General features: G+C 39.0%; 1 protein-coding gene across 1 annotated transcript in view; it reads right to left on the bottom strand.

Annotated features, from left to right (window-relative positions):
- Nucleotides 1-22,742, bottom strand: part of si:ch211-236h17.3 (carbohydrate sulfotransferase 11) — an 86,843-nt gene that overhangs the window by 17,775 nt on the left and 46,326 nt on the right. The window contains exon 2 of the mRNA XM_028824198.2: nucleotides 15,994-16,070. Coding sequence (XP_028680031.2) covers nucleotides 15,994-16,070 — 77 coding nt within the window. The remainder of the gene's footprint in view (nucleotides 1-15,993; nucleotides 16,071-22,742) is intronic.

A 22,742-nucleotide genomic window follows, 5' to 3' on the forward strand; every position in this document is an offset into this window, starting at 1 on the left:
ACTTCCGCCTTCCCTCTGTCGCATCCCAATGACGTCAGCAGTCCCATCATCCATCTCGGTTCCTTCCCAGCAGCGCTTCATCCATTTCCGGTCCCTCCCTCATAAATGTTCCCCCCGTCCGCCATGATGGCGAACGGTGTTATGACAATTGTATTGAAAATATTATTTGATCGCACTTTTCCCACAGTATACGGGGCCGGAAAACCCCAAACCTTTTTTGACTATTTGTGTCTTTTTTACAGTGGCGTAGTCGGCAGGAGAGAAAGGTTGTCCGAACATGACAGAAGGACAGGACCTAAACGAAGTGCTGACCGGGATGGCTGCCCAAATTCAGAATCTTCGGATCGCACACGCAGAAACAACGAGGGAGCTTGAAGCAACTAAGGCAAGGCTGACAACGGCAGAAGCGGTAAGACCGGAGCCCTCCAGACCTCCGCCTCCTCCGATGGTACCGTTGTCCGATGCCGACGATATAGAGTCATACCTCGGCATATTTGAGAGGACCGCCTCTCGCAACCAGTGGCCGCGGGCGGAGTGGGCGTCCATTTTGGCTCCGTACCTGAAGGGTGCTGCGCAGCGGGCCTATTATGATCTCCCCGAGGAGGAGGCCGCAGATTACGACCTCCTAAAGCCAGAGATCCTTAGTCGCTACGGCATCACTACGGACCAGCAGGCGAGTGAATGGCGAACCTGGCAGTTCAACCCCGACCACCCTGCCCGAGCCCAGGCTTTCGAGTTCTGGAGCAAGATGGGGCGTTGGTTAAGACCAGAAGGTCCCCAGGCACGTAAAGTCGTAGAGCAGGTGGCTTGTGAGGGCTTAGTAAACGCTATGCCGGGATATCTCGCCCAGCAGGTCCGTAGACACCCTTACAAAGACATGAAAGGACTCTTGGAGGTCCTGGAGCGTCAACTTGCGGTTCACCGAGCCGGGGGATCGGAAAAGTCGGCTCGTGGCGCCCGACAGGGACGGTCCAGTCACTCCGAGCCCACACGTCGCGCGGCGGAAGCACCGCAGAAAGCCAAGGACAGACCCGGGCCACCGCGCTGTTTCAAGTGCGGGGACCTCGGTCACCTGTTGTCTGCCTGCCCGTTGTATCAGCCACTCCAGGAGCCAATGGACTGCACTTGGGCCACCACCGAAAGGTACTGTGCTCTGTCAAACCCTCTGGCTATTCCAAATACGGGAGTGGTTTTAGTAAATGGTCATTCTGTGCTTGCATTGTTTGATTCCGGCAGTAACATTACCATTGTTGCTCGCCGTTATGTTTTACCGCAACAATGACGATACCAGTACGTTAGTGTAACTTGTGTACATGGGGAGACCAAGTCTTATAAGTCCGCAAAGTGTTTTCTGTCATGGAATGGTGGCTTGTCTCGATTAACGGTCGCAGTGTTACCCGAGCCACCTTTTCCTGTCATTTTGGGACACGACTGGTCCAATAGCAACAGCGGGAAACAATTAACCACTCCTAGGGCTAAGTTGGGTCTTGTTATGGGTACGCGAAGCACCACCCCCGCGGCTCCCAGGCCGTGCACACGGGCGACCGCCGTAAATAACAGTGACCGGGGGGAAGAGTCTCTAGCGTCAGACCCCGACCCGGAAGAAGATCCGGGCGAGGGCACGAGCCAAAGAGTCTGCAGAGCTCCCGTACATGCGGACCCAATAGACTCTATGATCAATCAGTTCCGGTCTACCCCCGCGTCATTTAAAAGGGAGCAATGGAATGATGATTCCCTAAAAAACGCCCGGAATGCAATTGTTTCAATAAATGACCATTTGTCTGATGATTCCTTGCCACCGGAGCCCTACTTTGTATTAGAACATGATCTGTTGTATCGAGTTGCGAGTCACGAAGGTGGAGCGCGGAAGTTATTGTTAGTGCCGCGAACCTTCCGGCGGGAGGTTTGCGAACTGGCACACTCCCACCTCCTGGGCGCCCATTTGGGAACCGAAAAAACGCTGGAGAGAATTAAACAGCGGTTTTATTGGCCAGGAATAAATGAGGAGGTCCGACGTTTCTGTCAGTCCTGCCCGGAGTGTCAGATCCGTCAGATTCCTAGGATGGACCGTGCTCCTTTAGTTCCTATTCCCCTTATTGATGTTCCCTTCGAGAGGATCGGTATTGATCTGGTAGGTCCCCTAGAACCTTCGACCCGTGGCCAAAAATACATATTGGTCATGGTAGATTACGCAACTCGATACCCAGAAGCGGTACCCTTACGGTCCGCTACTTCCAAGAATATCACACGGGAATTAGTCAGGCTCTTTGCCAGAGTGGGAATACCTAAAGAAGTCCTCAAGGATCAAGGTACTCCCTTTACTTCGGATACGTTCAGGGAGGTTGCTAAGTTACTGAAAATCAAACATCTGAGGACGTCGGTTTATCACCCGCAAACCGATGGCTTAGTGGAGCGGTTTAATCAGACACTTAAACAGATGTTACGTAAGGTAGTCAGCGCGGACGGTCGGAACTGGGACGAGCTTTTGCCCTTCGTGCTCTTTGCTTACCGGGAAGTCCCACAGGCCTCCACGGGTTTCTCCCCCTTTGAACTCTTATATGGACGTCAGCCCCGGGGGCTTTTAGATATATTAAAAGAAGGCTGGGAGGAGGAGGCTCTGCCTGGCTGTAATGTTTTGGAGTACATCGCGCAAATGCGCGATAGAATGAACAAAATCCGACCCATCCTAAAAGATCACATGACCCGTGCTCAAGCAACGCAAGCCCGGTCCTATAATAAAAATGCTGTCCTCCGGGAATTTCACCCCGGAGACCGCGTAATGGTGCTCGTACCCACATCCCATTCTAAATTGCTGGCCCATTGGCAGGGTCCCTATGAGGTAAAGGAGCGGAAAGGGCTGGTGGATGTGAAACAACCGAATCGTAGACCTGCCGAGAGAGTGTACCACGTGAACTTGTTAAAGCCGTGGAGAGATAGGGACGAGGCTCCACCCTCCGGTACCGCCCTCTCCCTTTGCGCAAGTAAACTCACACTTAACCTCGGACCAGACTTAACCCCATCACAACGGCTGGAGCTGGAACATGCTATCCATGCCGTCCCCGAAGTGGTTAGCGAGGTACCTGGCCGTACTTCATTGATTGAGCACGATATTGTTACTGACCCGGGGGTGATAGTCAGGGAGAGACCCTATCGCCTCCCGGAAGCAAAGAGGACGGAAGTGGAATTGGAAATCCAAAGGATGCTGGACATGAATATTATTGAGGAAAGCTATAGTCCCTGGTCCAGTCCTATCGTCCTCGTATCTAAGCCAGACGGGTCCTGGAGGTTCTGCAACGACTTCAGGCGTCTGAACCAAGTCTCTAAGTTCGATGCCTACCCTATGCCCCGAGTGGACGATCTCTTGGAGCGCCTAGGGAGGGCACAATACTTGACTACCTTGGACATGTCAAAAGGGTACTGGCAAATTCCCCTAACGGCATCCGCCAGAGAGAAAACAGCATTCAGTACCCCTAGTGGACATTGGCAGTATAAGGTCCTCCCATTCGGGTTGCACGGGGCACCTGCTACGTTCCAGCGTCTGGTGGACAGAGTGCTACGACCCCATCAATCCTATTGTGCCGCCTACTTGGATGACCTAGTCATTTATTCCGGCACCTGGGAGGAACATATACTGCAGGTGTATGCTGTTCTTGCCACACTAGCGAAAGCCGGCCTCCGCATTAACCCCCGTAAGTGTTACTTTGGCTTAAGGGAGGCCAAATATTTAGGCTACCTAGTTGGGCGGGGACAGGTGAAACCCCAATGCTCCAAAATAAAAGACATCTTGGAATGGCCCCGTCCGATGACCAAGAAACAGGTGCAGGCTTTCTTAGGGTTGGCGGGGTATTACCGCCGGTTTGTTCCCCGTTTCTCTGAAAAGGCAGCACCCTTGACTGATCTAACAAAGAAAGGGTCTCCTGTCTATGTGGTATGGAACCAGAAAGCAGAACTGGCATTCAGTGACTTGAAAAAGGCCCTGACATCGGCACCTATATTACACACCCCTGATTTCTCTTTACCTTTTCTTCTCCAGACCGACGCTTCGGACACAGGCCTGGGTGCAGTGTTGAGCCAGAGCGTCGACGGTGCCGAACACCCCGTGTTTTACCTGAGCCGGAAACTGTTGGACCGAGAGACCCGGTACGCGGCGGTTGAGAGGGAGGCCTTGGCCATTAAGTGGGTGGTGACTCATCTGCGGTACTACCTGCTGGGTCGTGAGTTCACTCTGGTAACGGACCATGCCGCCCTGCAGTGGATGGCCCTGCACAAGGAGTCGAACCCTCGTGTCACCAGGTGGTTTTTGGACCTGCAGCCATACAAGTTTACCGTTACTTATCGCCGGGGTCCCCTTCAGGCCAATGCTGATGCCCTCTCCCGGGTTCACGACCTCTCGGTTCGGTCCGCCCGACCCGGTGGGTCTGGGCTGAGGGGGGGGGGTCATGTCACGCACGCGCGATTAGGGAGCCGCGGAACGACCTAAACTGTTGCACGAAGACATATACCAGACGGGAATGGCGGAGTATTAACCTTTCTCTATTTATTTCCAACAGAAAGAAAGACACAACACCGCCATGAACGTCTGAACATGGAATCTCAACACGCCACTTCCGCCTTCCCTCTGTCGCATCCCAATGACGTCAGCAGTCCCATCATCCATCTCGGTTCCTTCCCAGCAGCGCTTCATCCATTTCCGGTCCCTCCCTCATAAATGTTCCCCCCGTCCGCCATGATGGCGAACGGTGGTATGACAATTGTATTGAAAATATTATTTGATCGCACTTTTCCCACAGTATACGGGGCCGGAAAACCCCAAACCTTTTTTGACTATTTGTGTCTTTTTTACAATGGAAAAAGAAGGAAAAGAATGAACAGTAGGCTTTCTTTGTGAAAATGGAAGGAATGGTGCAACGTACTACTTGGCCATGAATGAGGTGCCTTTTACAAAAAATGTATATGATTTGAGTACAGCTATACTGAAATGCTTTGATGCAGTTTGATTTGTTTAATTGTCATTTACATGACCATTCAAATACAATAAAAACCCATCTTGATTGATCTCAAATTCTGAAATTACTCAAGTAATTGTTTTAATATAAACTAAGCCAGGAGAATTTCATTTAAAATATTTTTAGGTCTAGACTATTATATTTAGCATTACCATCCAAAATTTTGCAAATATCATGATACATAATTTTGATTATATCTTCCACGCTTATGGGGGCAGCCATCATACAGAAAAGGAAATAAATAAAATTAGTATGTCCATGAAACAGCACTTTAAGAAAATGCATGCAACTGCATCCAGTGACAGAGCTAGAACTACCATTAAGTTTTGCAAGTGTTGAATTTGTTTCTATAAAGGACTTCTCAAAACCTGCTATGAAAGGCAAAGACAAAAATGAGTTTCAATGTGAGATTTTTTTTAACATTAGGACAAACAAGTCACAAAAATGCTACACTCAACACCAAATGAAATAAAAAGCTTATCTGGAGATGAAAAGACATGTTGGTTATATGAAGCAGCGTGTTAATACATTGATTTTTCTAAATTGCTCAAAATATAAGGAAAACTCTATAATAATTAAAGAAACATGTCAAAAATCCTGAGCAATCATTCAGATGTGAACATGCCAAGTATCCAAGTGTTATAGTTTCTTTTTGCCGGACAGTCACCCATCCTGTGCAAAAGTGAAAGTGGTAATTAAGACCTTGCCTTTATACTGAAAGTTTTTCAGATTTCCACACAAGGTGCTCTGCCATATGTAGAAGTGTATCATATATAACATATGCATTATTAATCAATATGACCATCTGTTTTGTCATAATTCAATCCTTTGTTATTACCTTCAGTGGGACATGAGTGCATCTCATAACTTACATTCTTAAACAGCTTGCTGTTTACTTTGATGAACACATGTTTATTTAGATTGCATATATACTGTATGTATTGCGTATGTAATTTTTCTTTTTCTTTTTTTATGTACCAATACAAAGGGCTTACTAAATTATGGGTCCAGAAAATATACAATAACTCTTAATTAAAATTTGTTAGTGTTATTGTTAACTAGTCGAGAAGGACATGCTTAAAAGTGCATACAGTAATTTTAGCAGACCAGAAATAAAAACACCAGTATATACAAGTAAATGCATTTGTTGGTTAATTTGTAACATAGGAGTTTCTAAAGAAATGAAGAATAATCTTCCTTTATATTGTGTAAGAAAGAGTTGCATTTAATATAAAGTAAAAGCTATCTTACTGCAAAAAATGCTGTACAGTATGTATACTTCACTTGTCTAAAGTCCTTGGATTTCTTTCCTTCCAATCTGATCTTTGGCAAAATGCCAAGGTGTAAAAAGCTTTTAAGTGCTTGTGTAATTTCAGTTGCTCAAGTAAACAAAACTGTGCTGTTATTTCTTAAAACAATGCAGTGGTAGAATTTTAAGATGGAAATAAGACCCTCTATATTAAGTGTCTCGTTTCACTTGACATTATACACATTGTACTTTATGTCTCATAAGGTTTAGTATTTTGCAACAAGTGTCATGAGGCACTGATGTAAGTGAGTTCATTTCAACTAGTTTCACTGCAATGTGGGTTCCTCCCAATTGGTTGGTTGTTTATTAACCCACCACATCTCTAACCACTTCCATCTAGGTTTACACTTTGACTTTCGTCACCTTTCCATCCATCATTCTCTGCCGTTTGCTACATACCGTATTGCACCAAAGACACCTCAAATTGTTTCTCCTTATCATACAAGTTTATGAATTTATTGCCTCTTCACCAGTCTTTACTTTTTACTCCACAATTGCCTGCTACTTTGTATCAACAAAAAGTCTGAACCTCCATTTATACTGAACACAACCAAAAAGACTCTTATTAAAAAAATAAAAAAAAAGCTTCCTTGGGGAAAAAAAGCAAACATTATCAGAACACAAAAACTTTGAGAAATAAGAGAAGACCATTCAATCCATCAAGACTGTTAGTTTAGGTAATAGTGAAACTGTCCCAATATCTCATCTATATTCTTCTTAAAGGTTGTCAAGGTTTCAGCTTCAACCATACGCCTCATTAATTTGTTCCAGATTATCGTGCAACCAATGTTTTTAAACCACTTCGGTTAACTGTTGCTTCTTAAAGTAAAATGAATTTAAAGAGACATTCTATGAGGCCAAAAGGTTAAACTCTGTTTGTCCTGTTAACCTTTTTTGGTAGAGTGTGTTACTGGATAATCTTGCATATTCTTGATGTGTTTTTAAGAAATCTCAGTAATTAGTTTTCTTGTGTTTCTTACGTGCAATTTAATTTTTAATGACTTGTCCTCTCAAATATGCTAAGTGTGCTTCCTAGAGTGTCCTGCAAGGTTTGAGTCTCTATTCAAATATTAATTTGCCTGCAAGTATTAATATCAAACGTTAGTTGAACTACTGAAGCATGATGGTTTCAGTTCTAGAATTAGAGAAACAAGGTCATCTGTTGTCAACTGGCCATAGCTTGACAAAAATATAAATGGACATATACTGTTAGGATCCTTTTGTGTTAAGACTCCATCACACTGCACAATCTTCCTCAGTGATTTTTAGCTGAAAACTTTATTTACATAATCTCAGCTAGTCAGGGGCAGTGGCAGGTTTGATTTTGTCTTAAGTTGAGTTCACAACCAATATAGGCTCACCTGGAAGTACAATGCCTTTAATGCAGGTACAAGGGATAAGGAATGAGTGCGTTTTGGACTTTGCAAACAGAAGACAGGCTTGTCTGTCCAATGTCTTGTGTTTGTCATACCACAATACAATGGAAAAGGAAAAAAAGGATGAGATTGTGGTAGAACACACCACACCTAGAAGCCTTCACTAGTACAGTCAGACAATAGCTGCCAGAATGCAGAGAGTTCATAATACTTTGGAAATCTGAAACTGCAGGAAAGTCATAATGGAGTCATGTAATTTGTTATCCTACGTGACATCTAATCATGTAATCTGACATTCTCCAGCAATGACATCAGCAGCTATAGCAGTCAAGTTTGACATCCCTTCCATCTAGAAGTTGTGTAATGTAACAGCATTTTTAATAGTGTATAGCTGCTTTGTTTACTAAGAGTTTAAACTAGCTTGTATTAAATGGGTATCCTGCTTAAGACATTTATTTCATCCCAAACAGCTGACATGTAAACAGATGTTCTCCCTGTTGCATTCATGACTAAGCTCTTTAACATTTCAACTTAAAACAATGTAATGATTAACCAGTATTATGATTTTTTTTTATTTTAGAGTTTATCTTTTGAAACTGAAAAAAATAAACTTTTAAATTTTTTTGACAAAATAAATTCCACAATTCTCACTGACAAGTTCTGCCATCAATAATAAAACTAGCAAAGGTTTGAAAAAGACTGTGTGGACAGAGAATAAGATGACTATGACTTGCACTCTCATCCTTCCCTTCCCAAACTTTATCACAAAAAGCTTGTGTTGGCCACTTGCAGCCTATCTATCACAATACTGCACTTTAAAGCACATGTACTGAAGAAATTTCCCAGCAACACTTTTCTGCACATGCTGCAATCCATCTTTTATGTGTATCCCATCTTTTTAGGGTACATTCAAACCATCACCTTGAATTCACTTTCCAGCAATTCTTGTTTTAGTATATGCTCTGAAATTCTCCATTCACCTAATCACCAATTCTTTCTCCACTAGTTAGCCACAATCTTTTCTTGGAAAAAATATAACTTTAGTGGTTACCTTGTCTTTTTGACACTGGACTAAGTACACTTCTTCAGTCTTCCCTTCCCTAACAATCAAATTCTCAAGGTCAGTCATTCGTTCAACATTAAGACATTCAGCTGTTGTCAGCATGTACCTATTGAAACTTTTGACACCAGGAGATCACTCTCAACAGGCTCATTGTACATTCAATTAAAAAATAGATATATACTGTATGTACAATGCATTATACAGGAATCATTTCATGATATATACAATTGAGCATATATTTCATATAAAAAAAAGTTTAATTTAAACATGAAATCCCAATAAATAGGAATTTTTTTGAATTCAATAGTATTTATTTATACTGAGACCTACTGCAGAATGAATATTCTGGTCACACACAAGTTGAGGAAAAGCCTATGTACTGTTCTAGTCTTGATAAACTGTGTGGAGGCATGTTTGACTGCAAAAAAGAGGGCATAAGGACTGTGATCTAGAATAATGTTTGTTACAAGGTCACACAGTGAGTCACAGGCAAGGGTTTATCTAGGTTTAAAGTGGTCCTGCTTGTCTTGCTTAAGAGTCTATACTGTGACATTCAGCACCAAATTTAAAACTCGAAAACCTTAGATAGACCAGATTTAGAAAGACTTTTGAAATTACACTGGAACCTCGGGTCACGACCACAATTCGTTCCAAAAGTCTGGTCACAACTCGATTTGGTCGTGACCCGAAGTAATTTCCCACATAGGACTGTATGTAAATACAATTAATCCATTCCAGACTGTACGAGTTGTATGTAAATATATATTTTTTTAAAGATTTTTAAGCACAAATATAATTAAACCTCGAATGCACTGTGTAATAGTAAACTAAATCTTTACTTACTTCTTCTGTAATGTTTACTTCTTCTGCTTGGGCTCTCTCGCTCACGCTCTCTCTCTCTCGTGCTCGCTTGCTGCACAGGGAATGCACAGGGAGAGACTGAACACGTGCGGAAATCATCGGTGCATACGAACCGGAAGGGAAACTGGCTTGTTTGTCACCCGAGTGTGTGGTCGTGAACAGATGCAAAACTTTGGCAAACTTTTTGGTCGTAACCCGATTTGTACGTGGTCCGAGACATTTGTGACCCAAAGTTCCACTGTATCCTTTTTAAAATATGCTAACCAAGGACTGCTGGATGTCAGCCTTAAAATCACCCTGTATACTAGTGTTTGTTTGCATATCTATATATGCATATATTCAGTGGATTCAGAACGTAGTCAGATGCCTTCACTTTTTGCTCATTTTATTGTGCCGTAGATTTAGTTAGAAATTGATATTTTTGTCATTATTGCCCATCAGTCTGCAATCAATAACCCGTGACAATCCAAATTCATTTATTTAAAAAGGTGTGCAAATTCATTAAAAATCAAAAAAGAAATCTTTCATTTATACAAGTATTAAGAACCTTTGCTGTGGCACTTCGCACAGTGGTAAGGCGCACCCTGTTTGTTTTAAATACCCTTCAGAAGTGTCCAGAACTTGACTGGAATCCAACTAAGGCAAACTGAATTGACTGGAAATTCTTTAGAAAGGCACACGTCTGTGCATACAAGCTTCCACAATCCATGCTGTATGTATGTTAAGACAAAAGGCAAGCCATAGCGTCTAAGGAACTCTCTGTAGATCTCAGTGATCAAATTGTTGTAAGACATCAGATCAGGGTGAGGCCTTAAAACCATTTCTAAAGCTTTTGAGTGTTTCTAGGAGCATTGTGGTCTCTTCCTAGAGATGACAGTCCGGACAAATGGGGACTGTTCACGTGACCTCATACAGGAGCAACAGTCACCTTTCAGCAAAAAATTAACCAAAGCATACACCCAAGGCAGATGACATTTTACAGATGTTCCCCATCCAATTTACTAGACCTTTTGATGATCTGCCAGGAAGAATGGGATAAACTGCCCAAATCCAGGTTCTGTACAGTTTATAAAGACTTACCCAAGGAGAATCGAGGTTGTAATTGCCACCAAAGGTGCTTCTAACAAAGAATCAAATTAAGAGTTTCAGTTTAGAATATTTAATACATTTACAAACCTTACTGAAAACATCACTTTGTCATTATGGGTTTTTGAGCATTGATGAATTGGGAAAAAAATAAGACTTCCATTTCAAATTAAATTTACAACACAATAAAGTGTACAGTACATATGGTGAAGGAATCTGAAAATTTCTGAATCCTCTGTACATAGATATTTAGAAAGATATATAAATAGATATTGTGAGGGACTGCCGGCCATAGAGTCCAGCCAATACCCCCAGGCCACCAGATGGAGCCCTCCCTGCAACATGGAGGTGCCCCGAATTCCAGCAGGGCCTCATGGTCCTTGGAGTTTTTCTTCACAGCCTTGCTGGATACCATGGGGGCCACCAGGAGTCCCTGCAAGGAGGCCAAGGGATTTATGCTTTCTGTATTGCCCGGAAGTATTTCCAAGTCACGGGAACAGAAGAAATGATATACTTCCAGGCTGAAGAAAAGGAGAAGTTTTTACCTGACCCGGAAGTGATAGAAAGTCACATGGACTGAGGGACAGAACCACTTCCAGGTCAAGGACTATAAAAGGATTGTGGGAAATCCCAGACGTTGAGCCGAGTTGGGAGGCAGGGTGACTAAGCGTCTGGGAGTGGAGGATTGAGTATTGTTTATTTGATTATTGATTTATTGAGTATTGTGGAGAGGAGGGTGCTTTGTGCACTTATTTATAATAATAAATATTATCATTGGACTTTTATCTGGTGTCTGACGTCTGGTCTGAGGGTTCAAGGGGTCACGGGGATCCCTTAAACTGTCACAATATATTTATCTATCTCTCTCTCTCTCTCTATATTATATATATATTATATATATATATATATATATAGGGTATATATATTATATATTATAAGTTCTTGTCTATAAGCCGCGGCTTATCTAAGGAAAAAAGTTGTGAAAATGAAAAAATAGAATATCGGCTTATACATAAGTCCGACTTATACAGTAATCCCTCCTCCATCGCGGGGGTTGCGTTCCAGAGCCACCCGCGAAATAAGAAAATCCGCGAAGTAGAAACCATATGTTTATATGGTTATTTTTATATTGTCATGCTTGGGTCACAGATTTGCGCAGAAACACAGGAGGTTGTAGAGAGACAGATAGTTATTCAAACACTGCAAACAAACATTTGTCTCTTTTTCAAAAGTTTAAACTGTGCTCCATGACAAGACAGAGATGACAGTTCTGTCTCACAATTAAGAGAGTGCAAACATATCTTCCTCTTCAAAGGTGTGTGTGTCAGGAGCACAGAATGTCACATAGATAGAGAAAACAATCTCTAGCAAACAAATCAATGGTGCTGTTTTTCTTTTAAGTATGCGAAGCACCGCGGCACAAAGCTGTTGAAGGCGGCAGCTCACACCCCCTCCGTCAGGAGCAGGAAGAGAGAGAGACAGAGACAGAGTTTGTTTTTCAGTCAAAAATCAATACGTGCCCTTCGAGCTTTTAAGTATGCGAAGCACTGTGCAGCATGTCTTTTCAGGAATCAGCTTTACAAAAGATAGCAACGTGAAGATAATCTTTTAGCATTTTTAGACGAGCGTCCGTATCGTCTAGGTGTGCAAACAGCCCCCCTGCTCAATCCCCATACGTCAGGATCACAGATAGTCAGCGCAAGAGTGAGAGAAAAGTAAGCAATCTAGCTTCTCAGCCATCTGCCAATAGCGTCCCTTGTATGAAATCAACTGGGCAAACCAACTGAGGAAGCATGTACCAGAAATTAAAAGACCCATTGTCTGCAGAAATCCGCGAACCAGCAAAAAATCCGCAATATATATTTAAATATGCTTACATATAAAATCACAATTTAAATGACCGCTACGCGCGCGTGTTGACTCGGCGACGCCCAGAGCAGAAAGAACGCGCTCCGGCCACTCCAACCACGCCATGCGGGGAGTGAGAGAGACGCCAATATCTCACACTCTCTCCCCCCTTAAAGAAATTAAATGGGTGCGAGTGAGACCACTGACCTCCCTCCCCTTCTATTAGTTATAGGTTATAGTACGTTCGGCTTATCCATGAGTCCGGCTTATCTATGATACGATTTTATTTTAAAAATTCGTATGATTTTTGGTCTCCGGCTTATACATGAGTCCGGCTTATAGACAAGAACCTAGGGTATATATATATATATATATATATATATATATATATATATATATATATATATATATATATATATATGTATATATATATTCTGCCTAACCATGAGGGAAAACAGCAGAACATTAAACTCCATGCAATGCCAATAATCTTGGAGTTAAGGTGTTCCAAAATATCAGAATAAAGCACAGTCAAAACTGTAGTGGATCTGCCCATTTCTTGGTACTTCAACCTAGACTTTTAAGAATACCAATATTAAATGTGCTAAAGAAAAAAAAAAAGAGATCAATGTCACATTGCCAATCACCTGTTTACTGACCTTTCAGAGATTCTTCCAGTGCCCAAGTAAATAACCCAAAAGTATTATAGAGCAGATTAACAAAAATGATTAACTGTCGACAATTTTGTCACAGCAACTATTTACTGTTTACTTTACTAGACTTCATAAAGTCTAGTATTTTTCTGCTTTTCTTTTCACTATCAAAATCTGACGTTAAGAACCACCACAAAAATCAGACAAATCAGTACAATTTCAAGGAAGATCACATCACTTCACATCAAATGTAGATGACAAAAATCTGAAAAAATCTGCTTTAAAAAAAAAGAAGATATGTTCTAAAACAAATTATTGTAGTAACTAATATAAACAATATAATCCTAGGGAGTGTAACCAGAGTACCTTAGTATCAGAAGCATATAACTTGTTAGATGATCCTGTAAGTGATCTCTGGCATGTGATTTGCTCACAGAAAATATCTTCATTTATATTTCAGTGTCCTGACATCCAACACCTTGGTATGTTAAGCAGCTGTATATGAAACTTGCAAAGAACTGTTTTAAGACAGTCTGGATGAATGTAGCCATCAGACAGTCGGGGATGGAAACTACTAACTGTACATTTGTTTGCTTAAATTTGTTCTACTTTCTGCAATTCAGGTATTTTAAAGTCAGGACTTTAATTTCTAAATACACTATTAGCATATGTCTCTATGATCAATCTGCAAGCGATAAATGGACATTTGTGAAATTAGTGACATAAATGCTAACATAGAATGCATATAAAGTACACTGTACAATAAGCATTTTTCATTTAACATTAACAATATTTAACATATACTGTATCCTGAAATCTCCATAATTACATTAGTAGTAAAATTACTAATATTATTAAAATATCTATAATATTGGTGTTATAGCCATAACCACCAATAGTTTAACCGGCATACACTATATGATCAAAATTATGTGGACACCCCTCCAAATTACCAAGTTCAGGTGTTTCAGCTGCACTCTAGTTAAAAGGTGCATAAAATCAGCAGTCATTCAATTTCCATTGGCAATGGAATGGGTCATACTGAAGAGCTCAGGAACGTTAAACATAGCACTGACACCATTCCCACAAGTCAGTAAGTGAAATTTCTGCTCTGCTAGATCTGTCCCAGTCAACTGTAAGTGCTATTATTGTAAAGTGGAAGTGCCTAGGAGCAACAATAGCTCAGCCACAAAGTGGTAGACCACCCAGATTCAGAACAGGCTCGCTGAGTGCTGAAGTGCATAACACATACAAATTGCCTATGCTTTGTTTCTTCATTCACAACAGAGTTCCAAACTGCCTCTGGAAGCTACATTAGCACAATTATTGTGCATCGAGAGCTTCATAAAATGGGTTTTCTTGACCAAGCAGCTACACACAAGCCTAAGGTCACTTTGTGCAATGCTAAACATCAGCTGGACTTGTATAAAGCATATTGCCTTTGGACACTCAAGCAGTAGAAATGTGTTCTCTGGAGTGACAAGTCACACTTCACTATCTAGCAGATGCCAGGACAACATTACCTTCCTAACTGCAGAGTTCATACTTTAAAGTTTGGTGGAGGAGGAAAAATAGTTTGTAGCTATTTTCAGGGTTTGGTCTAGACCCCTTGATTGCTGTGAAGGTGCTGTTAATGCAAAAGCAAATAAAAAACATTTCAGAAAATGATGCACTTTCAACTTTGTGGCAACAGTTTGGGGAAGGAAAATTAATATAAATACCCTTGATTTTGTAATGAGATGTCCAGCAAGCTCATATAGGTATGATGGTCATGTGTCCACAAAGTTTTGGCCATATAGTATACAAACTAATGAAATCTCTCTCTTTTTGTTGTTTTAACTGTCAAGCCACAAACCATTGCAGCATAAAATAATGGCGGCACATTGTGAACCAGGCATAAAATAATAAAACTACAGAGGAAATGTATTAAATGGTATGTAACAAGGAAAAAGGAGCAATACTCAAAGCAGCAAAACAATAAAACCTAACCCATCTGACCTTCCTATGCAACAAAGGTACTTGACAATGCTGAGGTTTGGATGCTCCACTAAACAACTATTGAAAACTTCCCATTGCTTACAATACAAATTATCCTTCTTTCCAATCATCTGGCCTTCCTTCCTTCCTCCAACCAGATGAGCCCCTGTCACCAACTACCTTCCAAGTTTAAGGTCCCTGATATAATGGCTGAAGGGGCTTATAGGCCTAGTCAGAAATATTTTGGAATATTTCTGGGGTATCCGGCCACTACTCAAGTTCCCTGCAAGAACCCAATACCGTATAGTGAAAACAGGGAGTGCCAAAATGGCTATTCTCCCTAGTACTCTTGTGAGCGTGAACCACCCTGTCCTCTAATATAATATACAGTAAATATACTAACCATAAATAATTTCTGGGTTATCACTAGTCCAATATCTATAACAGCCTCACTATTCCAAAGTATCTTCCAAGATACATCTTTCAGATTTGTAGCATTTATTTTTGAAGCCATTTTCAGTGTCTTTCTGTTAACTATCTTCACTTACAAAATTCACAAAATGACTAAAATCACACCTGCTTGCAAACCAATTGCAAAAACAAGAGTTCTTTTGAGTTTCGACACTTAACTGTTTCCCTAAATTTAGTTCATTTTTAATAGCCTTTTGGAACAAATGCACACCTCTATATAAACATTTTGTACAGCCAATACAATATTAAAATCTTCTTTTATTTTACCACTAACTGATTACTTTGAAAAATATTGTGGACAGTTATGACCACTGTTAAATTTTCATACATTTCATAAACTAACCTGATCATTGCTGTAGAGAGTCTGCAGTGGATTTCTTCCAGACTTTTCCTGCCAAATGTTTCCTAAAATTCTTTGTTCTGTTTAAAAAAATACAGATGAAATTAGGAAAATGCTAACACAAACTTAAGAGTTACAGTATATACTACACAGTGCAAGATTACAGTTAAACTAAACTAGAAAAATGTATACTTAAAAGATGACCTAAAATAATTTTAATTTTTAAAAGAGCAACACAAATGCAGTACTTAAAGTTATTCTTGCTTTTAAATCAAAATTATTAACATAATTGTCAAAATATAAACGGTTGGACATTTTTGACCCTCCCACTGAAGATCTGTACAAAGGGTTACAGGTGTTCTTGAAGCCTTTCCAACAATATGATACTATACATTCTCATTAGTATTGTAATGCAGATCTCATATTAATGGAACATGATATAAACAACAAACAAAACTATTATCCTTTACCCACATGAAGAAATATGTATTCTAATAAGCAGTATCTTCTTGTTTTGCTACTGTCAATGAAAATCAGATTTAGAATTGAGGTGACTAATCCATAATCTCTGCTCATAATCTTATTTGGGGCTGCGATAGCTTGATAATGGCACATGCACATCAGTGGCACAGTTAGATGAATGGGTTTAAGAATTCTTACTCAAGAATGGAAAAAACTACTCCAGAATAATGAGTATTAGTTAGTGCTAGAAATGTAATTAATGCCTAAAGAAACATCTGCATTTTGCCAAAAAACAGTACTCTTCTGAAACCCAGTTCATGTAGGAACCAACAAATATGTATTGCTTTACATAAAAAAAGATTATAAGAAAAACAGAGGACATATTGTGTATATGTGCCTAATTACTGTATGCTACTGAAAGCAGAGTGTAATTTTGCCTATTCGTCCTACATACTCATATACAGTAGTTGCTTTTAACTCAACCAACCTCTGTGATCAAGCAATGCCCAGAAAAGAAAACATTATTGATTCTCAAGACATGAAGACATGTTTCTTATGTATTAAAATGCACTGTTTTTACTATATATTTTCACCTGAAACACACAAGAGGAGTAAATGATTTTCCACATGTTCCAAAGAGAGAGGTACGGCCTAATCTGTGGTGCAAGCAATATGTTTTGGCTTTAATTCCTGGAACCTCTAAAGAATGCAATATCTGGGCACTTTACCTAATCCCTAAACATTAATTCTGCTATTAAATGGCATAAAGATTCACTTCTGACATAAAGCTGTGAAGGATTTAAAATAGGATTTCAGGATTCCAAGTATTCTTTAAAATTCTGTAATTTATCCATGTCTATAAAGTTCAATCACTCAATGTATTGTAAAATCCAAGACATTTTGGGGACATATTTTAAAGTTACACCAATTAAATTAGATGTGTTCTGAATTCATAAAACATGTAATTGATATTAATCAACAATAAAAACATAAAATAGACAAGATTACTTGCAGACATATACAAAACTGAATGAATTTTATTCTATCAAAGGTAGTTGATAAAAATACTTTAATGCACACAAATAAAAGTACTAGCAAAAATTGCTTATGTATGATGTACCTGTTAACCTCTAACGCTAACAGAATTACTAGACGCTATAAAGCGGGAAATCATCAGGCCCTGATGGTTACCCCGTAGAATTTTATAAGAAATTCTCCACTCAGCTAGCTCCCCTCTTATTGGCAACATTTACAGAAGCTAGAGACAACCAAATACTACCTCAAACATTTCGACAAGCATTAATCACCGTCTTTCCTAAACAAAATAAGGACTTGTTACAATGTGCATCATACAGACCAATTTCACTCCTGAATAATGATGTTAAGATACTCTCAAAAATCCTAGCTAGAAGGATGGAGAAAGTGCTGCCCTCGGTAATATTACAAGATCAAACTGGATTTATTAAAGGCCGACACCTATCTTCAAATCTCCGACGCTTGTTTAATGCTATATATTCACCAGCAAAATCAAACACCCCAGAGATATTACTATCATTAGACGCAGAAAAAGCATTTGATATGATTGAATGGAATTACCTTTTCACTGCATTGGAGAAATTTGGGTTTGGCCCAAATATTTGTGCATGGATCAAACTACTGTACACCAATCCAGAAGCTTCAGTTTGAATTAATAACATTTGCTCAGACTACTTTAAACTAGAACGTGGTACCAGACAAGGATGTCCCTTGTCTCCACTCTTGTTTTCAATCGCTATTGAACCACTGGCGGTACACTGCCGAAATTCTTATCAGATAAAGGGGATTGTCAGAGAAGGACTGGAACAGAAAATTTCTCTATATGCAGATGATATGGTCTTATATATATCAGACCCAGAAAACACTGTCCCTGCTGTTTTAACAGCACTAACAGAATTTCAAAAGATATCTGGTCTTAGAATTAATCTGAATAAAAGTATACGCTTTCCAGTGAATTCACAAGCATATAATATTAGATTAGACACCCTACCTTTTACCATGGCAGATCAGTTTAAATACCTAGGGGTAAATATCACAAGTAAACATAAAGCTCTTTATCAACAAAATTTTGGCCTCTGTATGGAAAAAATTAAGCAAGACTTGCATAGATGGTCAACCCTTCATCTCACTCTAGCTGGAAGAATTAACATTGTTAAGATGAATATCCTTCCTAAACTTCTCTTTTTATTTCAAAACATTCCAATATATATCAATAAATCATTTTTTAAACAGTTAGATTCAACTATAACCTCATTCATTTGGAACTCAAAACACCCACGTATCCGAAGAGCGACCCTACAAAGACCTCAGGCAGAAGGTGGCATGGCTTTACCTAATTTTCAGTTTTATTACTGGGCAGCAAACATACAAGCCATAAAAACCTGGACACAAATAAATGAACATACACAGGCTTGGTCCGCAATAGAAGTAAAATCCTGTAGTACTTCTTTATATTCCCTGCTCTGCTCTCCAATAAATGAAAGTTATCGCAAATATACTAATAACCCAATTGTGCTTTACTCACTCAGAATATGGAACCAAATTAGAAAGCATTTTAAGATGGAAAATCTTTTATCAGTGGCACCTCTGCAAGAGAACAACCTCTTTCAACCTTCGCAAGTATATCCAGTTTTTAATACCTGGAAAAGTTTTGGGATTAAAATGCTCAGAGATCTTTATATAGACAACATATTTACATCTTTTGAACAATTACGTTCAAAATTCAACCTCCCAGCTACACATTTCTTTTACTATCTTCAAATTAGAAATTTTGTTAAACAGAAATTGCCCGATTTCCCCCACCTTGCACCCTCCACATTGCTGGAAAAAATACTGCTCAATTTCGAGGAAATAAACACTATTTCCGCAATATATAAAATCTTATTAGAGTCCCTACCTTTCAAAGATCCAAGAGGACATTGGGAAGAAGATCTCTTAATCAATATATCAGAAAAGGAGTGGAAGGTAGCAAAACAGAGAATTCACTCGAGTTCTATATGCGCAAAGCATAGAATTATTCAACTAAAAATTATATATCGAACTCATCTGTCTCGCTTAAAACTGTCCAAAATGTTTCCAGGGCAGGATCCAACCTGCGAACGCTGCAACCAAGCTCCTGCCTCACTGGGTCACATGTTCTGGGCCTGCACCAAACTAACATCATTTTGGACAAAAATTTTTAAGTGCCTTTCAGACAGCCTTGGTATCACAATCCCCCCTAACCCATTAACAGCTGTTTTCGGTGATCTTCCAGATGGACTTGAATTGAAGAAGGACAAGCAAACGGTGATTGCATTTACTACACTTTTGGCACGCAGACTTATTTTGTTAAATTGGAAGAATCCTAATTCTCATCTTATAAGTCAGTGGGAAACCGATGTTTTATATTATTTGAAATTGGAAAAAATCTAATTCTCAGTTAGAGGATCTGTACAAAATTTTTTCAAAACCTGGCAGGATTTAATCAATATTATTTTAGAATAAGAGAAATAACTATTACCGCATTTAACTCCCTTCTCTCCATCTCTTATTTACATATATATTTACTTCTCCCTTTCTTTTGTTTAACGTTGCCTTATTAAAAAGCCTTAAGCAATTTTCCTTTAGCTAAGCTCTCCTTCTCAGGGGTGGGGTTTGATTTGTCTTCAATTTTGTTGGATTATAAATTGATCTGTTTGTATGGAATGATTACAATGAAAATTAATAAAATAAAAATATAAATAAAAAGATGTATGATGTACCTGTTTAGTTGACGTTTGTACCAAAAAATGTACTCATGTACTGAGAAGGTCATGGGAAGTGATTTTTTATTAAATATTTACCATGAATTTACTAGTGCATAATATAGAAGTCACTCGATATATTTATACAATTATACAAAATTGACACAGCAACTTAAAAAGATTATAAAGTTTGGTGGGTCAACAAATAAAACTACAGAAATTTACTGGTCATGGAAATTCCCCTAACCTTGCAAAAAGTGACAACTAATATGGAACGTTCCAACTACTTTTGCCTGTAATAAAAGGGAAAGCTTTTTTTATGCTCAATCTGATGATGTTGAATTCTGGATAAAATGCAAACCTGTGCTACCCACAGACATTTAAATTCCTTATGGATTGAGTTACTTATTTTCTTAGGCAACTTTACAAAAAATAATGTGTTGCTGTGTTAGGCAATATTCTAAATATTCTTTTTCGGGTAATTAGTATGAGTTCCTCCTTTCAATATTTTGAGTTTTTGATTGATAAGTCAATTACCTTTGTCATATGTGGAAGATTTTCAGGCAATGTTTCAGTTGTTTGAAATTAAACACTAATAGATAGCTAAAAATAGATTCATCTGTTACAAGATGTCTATAACAGCAAGTTTTATTAGTTTTAAAATACTTCTGGTTTAATGCATTACACTGTCCCTGAAATAGCTGGACAAGAAAACACTTTAAACTGCTTAGTTTATCAGGGAACATAAACATAAAATGAGGCAATGTCACTGTTTCTAGTTTGTAAAACCCTAAATTAGTGGATGAATTTGATCTCTTTTGTGGAATTTAAGGTGAACAATGTAAATTCTCATTGCATGATGTTTCAAAAAACAAATTATATTTGTTTATGATATGACCTAAACATTTTAATATGCTATAGAAATAACATTTTATCAAAACCCTAAATGAAAAACAAGTAACATTCATAACTTAACTTTCTTTATTCTCTCAGTAAATAATGGCAAAAAGAAAATACAGAAAGACTAATTGCAGCTGATCATTTTACAATTAAATCTGGAAATAAAATATTCTATTTCTAAAGATTAAAAAAACTTGGCAAAAGACAGTACTTTTTCTTCTTTTTCCTTTTTTCAAGTCACAGCATCTAATTTTAATGATCTAGTTTACTAATGTATGAACTATTCCAAACTGGCAGAAGAGATGTAAAGATGACATTATAGTATTAAACAGTCTTGCATTCAGAATAATGTATTTTGTGTGATATATACATCTGTTCTTTTCCAAAGATTTTTTTTTCCTATCTTCACATTTTATTTCTGTTGATTAATGTTTATCTAATCTGTTTCTCTGAAAGCTCCAAATTCCTATCACAAGTTCAGCCTGAGCTTATTATAATATTGTGTGTCTTTTAGCTATTCCCAGTCAAGATACTGTACAATAATTTAATGTTGCATAAACACCTCAGCTTGAAATGGATGTCACTTAAAAATAGCTCTTACATTACCAATAGTAGACAGGAAACTTGTAACAAAACAAAGTCAAACTCATAAATAAAATCAACGGAATTTTATTATTTGCAAATCAAGTATGATCTCATGTACTATAATACATAAAATAATTTTAGAAAAGTGGACAAAACTTCAGTTTTTCATTTTTCTTTTTTGGTTTAAATATTGCTTATTGTAAGTAGTGAAGCTTTAAAGGATAACTTTGGTATTTTACTGTACATGTATTTGTTACACGAAACTGTGCCTTAAATTTATGTGTATCCTATAAATGTAAAACAATAAATACATAACCCATCCTACATTGAACCCTGTATGGTACTGGACTCCAAAGGAAGATAAAAGAATAAGAACTTACCAAATACATTCTCTTTGAGATTCAATACAAGAAAACATGCCTTTTCGTCTTTCTGATGCATGTCTGTGACAACTAAAGGAATCTGGAAATAATCATTTTATTGTATACTAGTCATTTAGCCCGTTACAATAACGGGCGCTAGAACACGAGTGCATAAACATTAGTAGGAACAGTCTATATTAAATGGCAAGGGACTTTGACCTCATTCTTTTTGTTGGTCGTATGTTTCTTTCTTTCAGCCTTTCTTTTGTTGATGTTTACTTGCTGAGCTGACCGTTCTTCGTGGGCTGCTGCCGTGTATTGTGTGTCTTTAATATTTTTTGACAGTAATACTGTCTTGTACGGCTCTATTCAATAAGGGCGCGTAGATAATTTAGTTCAAATGGCTCTGGAATATGTGAAGAGCAACAGGTGCAGATCTTTATTTACGCGCGCCTTTATTCGCTGCGCCCAATTGAGGTCGTCCTTTTGAGGCTCGCCTTTTTGTGCACGCCCTTATTGAAGGATGCCTGTGCGCGCCCTTATTGAAGGATACCGTCTTGTACGTCCGTAATATACGTCCGTAATATACCTTTAATTTTCTCTGGCGGTAATACAGGCGTGCGCGTCGGTAATATGCCTTTAATCTCCTCCTCAGTAATACTGGCTTGTATGTGGTTGTAACATG

The sequence above is a fragment of the Erpetoichthys calabaricus genome, chromosome 18 (assembly GCF_900747795.2).
Source record: "Erpetoichthys calabaricus chromosome 18, fErpCal1.3, whole genome shotgun sequence".
NCBI classification, from domain to species: domain Eukaryota; kingdom Metazoa; phylum Chordata; class Cladistia; order Polypteriformes; family Polypteridae; genus Erpetoichthys; species Erpetoichthys calabaricus.